The sequence below is a fragment of the Glycine max genome, chromosome 3, assembly GCF_000004515.6.
Source record: "Glycine max cultivar Williams 82 chromosome 3, Glycine_max_v4.0, whole genome shotgun sequence".
Classification (NCBI taxonomy): Eukaryota; Viridiplantae; Streptophyta; class Magnoliopsida; order Fabales; family Fabaceae; genus Glycine; species Glycine max.
This window is the reverse complement of record NC_016090.4, coordinates 37,509,703-37,513,960: the sequence shown is the minus strand read 5'-3', so window position 1 is coordinate 37,513,960 and position 4,258 is coordinate 37,509,703. Positions and strand designations below refer to the sequence as shown.

General features: G+C 29.6%; 1 protein-coding gene across 1 annotated transcript; it reads left to right on the top strand.

The window, feature by feature from the left end:
* Window positions 1-644: 644 nt before the first annotated feature.
* On the top strand, window positions 645-1,302 carry PTS1 (pterocarpan synthase). Its single transcript, NM_001250005.4, has one exon. It carries the CDS (start codon window positions 733-735, stop codon window positions 1,291-1,293), a length of 561 nt encoding a protein of 186 aa, NP_001236934.2. The 5' UTR covers window positions 645-732; the 3' UTR covers window positions 1,294-1,302.
* The last annotated feature ends 2,956 nt before the right edge of the window (window positions 1,303-4,258 follow it).

The following is a 4,258-nucleotide window of genomic DNA, read 5'->3' as shown; positions in this document are numbered from 1 at the left end:
CCACAACATCGCGCCCCCACAATGGTAGATCTGGATTTGGGTCGAGCGTGCCAATGTGCAATTGTGGTATTATGGTTGAGATTTGGGAGTTTAGTGGATCCCGGTGGATGCCAATGGTGTTGGCAGCACTGACGGAAGAATATTTTTTTCTTCTTAAAGTTAAGAAAACAAAAATCAATGACATGAAAAGGCCCGTGCTTACGTGGTTAGTGACTAAGTGTAATGACATGACATTTCGTTTGTTACGTCATCTCTTAACGGATGTAGTCTAACGACAAGTGATAAAATGAAATGCAAAAGTTTTTTAGGTATCTAGGAAAAATATAAATCTTAGATTTTTTTTTATAAAATAAACTATATTTTATGTATGAAAAACTTAGTCATTATAATTTTATCATTTACACGTAAGATTTTTTTTTATCTTGTTTACTCCTTGCGGTTTTCAACATCAATTGAATCTTAACTCGTAGTCCTACACATCTCGTGACATTTTGTCACATTTTCGTATTATCTTATTATCTAGGATCTAGAAAAGTACTAGTATTTCTCGAATTCCTGAATCACGTTATTAGAAAATAATTGTTTAAGTAACCCTTGTCCCTGCATCCGTACTATATATAATTGCCGATAACTAGTTGAAGCTCACATCGAGTCCGAGAGAGGTTCCTACAGTAGCAGGAAATATCACTCTTCACTCTCGAGCTATATTTTGCTTTCTTAGTTCCCAACAATATGGCCAAATCCACTTTCTTTGTCTGCCTTAACCTTTCATTACTCTTCTCTCTAGTCACAGCCACTTACTACTCAAGTTTAACCCCAACACTTTTGGGTTTTCGCGAGGAGCAGTTCACCCACCTCCACTTCTTCTTCCATGATGTCGTGACAGGCCCAAAGCCCAGCATGGTGTTTATCGCCGAGCCCAACGGGAAAGCGAAGGATGCCCTTCCGTTCGGAACCGTTGTGGCGATGGACGACCCTTTAACCGTGGGGCCCGAACAGGACTCGAAACTTGTGGGCAAGGCCCAAGGAATTTACACTTCAATATCGCAAGAAGAGATGGGACTAATGATGGTGATGACGATGGCATTCACCGATGGAGATTTCAACGGCAGCACCATCAGCGTGTTGGGGAGGAACATGATCATGAGTGAACCTGTTAGGGAAATGGCTATTGTTGGCGGCACTGGGGCTTTTCGTTTTGCACGTGGCTACGCTCAAGCCAGATTTTACTCTGTTGATTTCACCAAAGGAGACGCTATCGTGGAATACGACGTATTCGTGAACCATTATTGAGATTTACTCTTAGTTTTTATTGGTTTATAATAAAAGAACAAAAGATAGAATTATTGTAGAACAAAAAGAATGAGTAATTAACCAGTAGTAGTTACTTTAGTACTTTTTATTTATATTTTTTAATATCGGTAAATAGAAATTATAAATGAATTCATGATAATAAAATTATCAAATTAAACAGATTATCACAGTATAAATTAATTTTACATCATCATTTAATTATAATTAATTATGCATGAGAAATTTATTAATTAATGATATACTGGATCTCCTTAATACAGAGATTTATATTCTTGAAAATTAATGAAATTAAATTCATGTTGTTATATATAATCTAACTTGATTTTGCGATAACGTGTTGTTGGGATGAATGTTCCTAAAATTAACATAATTTAATTTGTGTTATATTTGAATGTTATTATAATAAAATTAAGTTAGCAATAAATTTTTATATAATTTTTTTATCTAATAAAAAATTAATTAAATTTTTTCAAACTTAAAATTACTTTTGATTTTATAATTAATCATTAACATAAAATTAAATAAATAAAAATTTATTTAAAATCACGATTTCAATGCAATTTTAGAGAATTCAACATGAAAAAAAACTCTCGTAATAAATGAAATTAAAAACCTTATAATACATTTTTTTACAAAAATCTATATATATAGTTTGATTTTAGTTTAATTCACTTTGAAAGCTAAGCAATAAAGTGACCACCGGCGAATCATTGTTTAGGATTGACTATTCATAGTCTAACATGCAAATTCATTTTTTTCCTTTCTATTTATTTTACTTTTCTTTTATTTCATTCTCTTTAAAAAATTTAAAATTAACATGTCTAGTTACTCCAAAAATAATTCCATTGAATCTGATTCTTGAAATTTTTTAATTTTTTTTCTTTAAATGTTTTATTTAACTCTATTAATATCTTATGTTAATATGCTAAATCACGTGTTGTAGATAATGTAACTGAGACTCAAATTGTTACTTTCAATGTATTTATTAATGTTGTTCCTAGAATTAGATTCTATGAATAAAGGTAATATATGAATTTAATTGTATATACTTATTCGAGAATAGAGTTGGTATTTTTTATTATTATAGAAATTGAATTGGATATGAAGAAATTTATAACATTCAGCAGCATAACCGGCTAACGCTAAATTCTTTGGTATAAAGCTCTAGTTTATTTTTTATTTATTTTCGTTAGGCACATTATAGGGGTGGAAATGAGCCAAACTAACTTTATTAGGCTTGAGCTCGGCTTGAGTTGAATAAGTAAGGCTTGAACTTGACTTATTACCTGTCATAGACTTTTTTTTAAGGCTCGGTTCGGCTTATATAAAAATCTGATTTGGCTCACGAGCCTATTTAAAAGCTTGTTCAAAGACGTTTTTGATTAATTAATTATTTTAAAACCTAATAAAATACTAACTAAAAAAAGAAACTTATAAAATTTCATATAAGTAATGTACAAATTCAAAAATAATTAATAAACAAAATCATATTTAATTCAAATCGTTAAAGCACAAAGTATATCAAAAGAAAATAAAAAGAGCATAATATTAAAAAATGTATGGATTAGAGATGATTTACACTAATATAGCCAAACAAAAATTATTATTAGTTAAACTAACAATTTTTAATCCAATTTTTGAATATATAATTATATTAAATATTTTTTTAAAAAATATATCTACAATAATTTCATCTTAGTCTACTTAAGCCATGTCTTATATACTATTGATCGAGGTCGTACTCGAATCAAATAAATATTAAAAATACAGTATCTAGGAAGTGATCCTAGGTCGTCTCCCAACGAGCAATGATCAATCAAACGTTCATAACAGATAGTAATAAAACAGTAACGAATTGGTGGGTTGTTTGTTTTTGTAAATTAAACAACAAGTAAATTTGAATTAGAAAATAATAGAATTAAAACATGTTTCCCCTTGATTCACAAGCAAGTCTCTTATCCTAGGTTACAAGAATTTATCCTTAATCAGTTCAACCACTTAATCCAACCCTAAATTAAATTACTAAGAAAAAATTAACATAAGGTTATCATTATGTGATTAAACAACACATACACCAATTAATCATGAACGAAACTGATCATTAAGCATGAACATAAATTAAGAACAGAAACAGTTAATCAAGCATTAAGCATGCATGTATTAATTGCAACAAATACAAAGTAATTGGTGAAGAGGAAAAACTGATCAGTATTCAATAGTAATAACAAAATCTCAAAGAGAGTTGTGTTTGATCCTCAAGAGGAAACAATGCTGGAGACTTAGTCTTCCATTAATCAGTAGAAACGAAATTGTAGATTGAAGTCGAAACGAATTACAGAAAACGAATTTTATTCTACGTGAACAGTGTGCATGAACAGTAATAAAAACTGGAATTTTAAAATCCTAGAATTATTCTCCTCTCCAAAAAAAAACTCCCTAAACTAAAATTTTGGTGCTGTTATATAGGTCATCAGCCCCAAAGCTCACAAATCTATTTTAAGTCCAAGCCCATAAACGAAATAAAATAAATCTGGAGAAGATAAGATAAGATTTGATGAAATAAATTCTAGATGGAATAAAATCTAGATAAAATAAAATCTAGATAGAATAAAATCTGGATAAGATAAAATTTGATAAAATAAAGTTATTATTATTATTATTATTATTATTATTATTATTATTATTGTTAGTTAAACAAGTCGGCTTGTCAAGCTTAACAAGCTTTTTTTTTATAGTTTAAGCTTGGTCTTTTTATCTAAAAAGACTTTTTAAAAAGTTTGAGCTTGACCTTTATAGTAAACAAGTCAAACCGAGTCGAGTCTTACATAGGCAGAGCCAAAGGCCCTCGACAAGCATCCTGACTCATTTCCACCCCTAGACACAATGGATGCTAATTAATGTTTGAATAACTATTGTAAACTTGTTTTTCATAAATTCTTAACTT

Excerpts from the sequence above, each read along its gene's own strand:
- PTS1 (NM_001250005.4), top strand. The coding sequence starts at position 733 with ATGGCCAAATCCACTTTCTTTGTCTGCCTTAACCTTTCATTACTCTTC.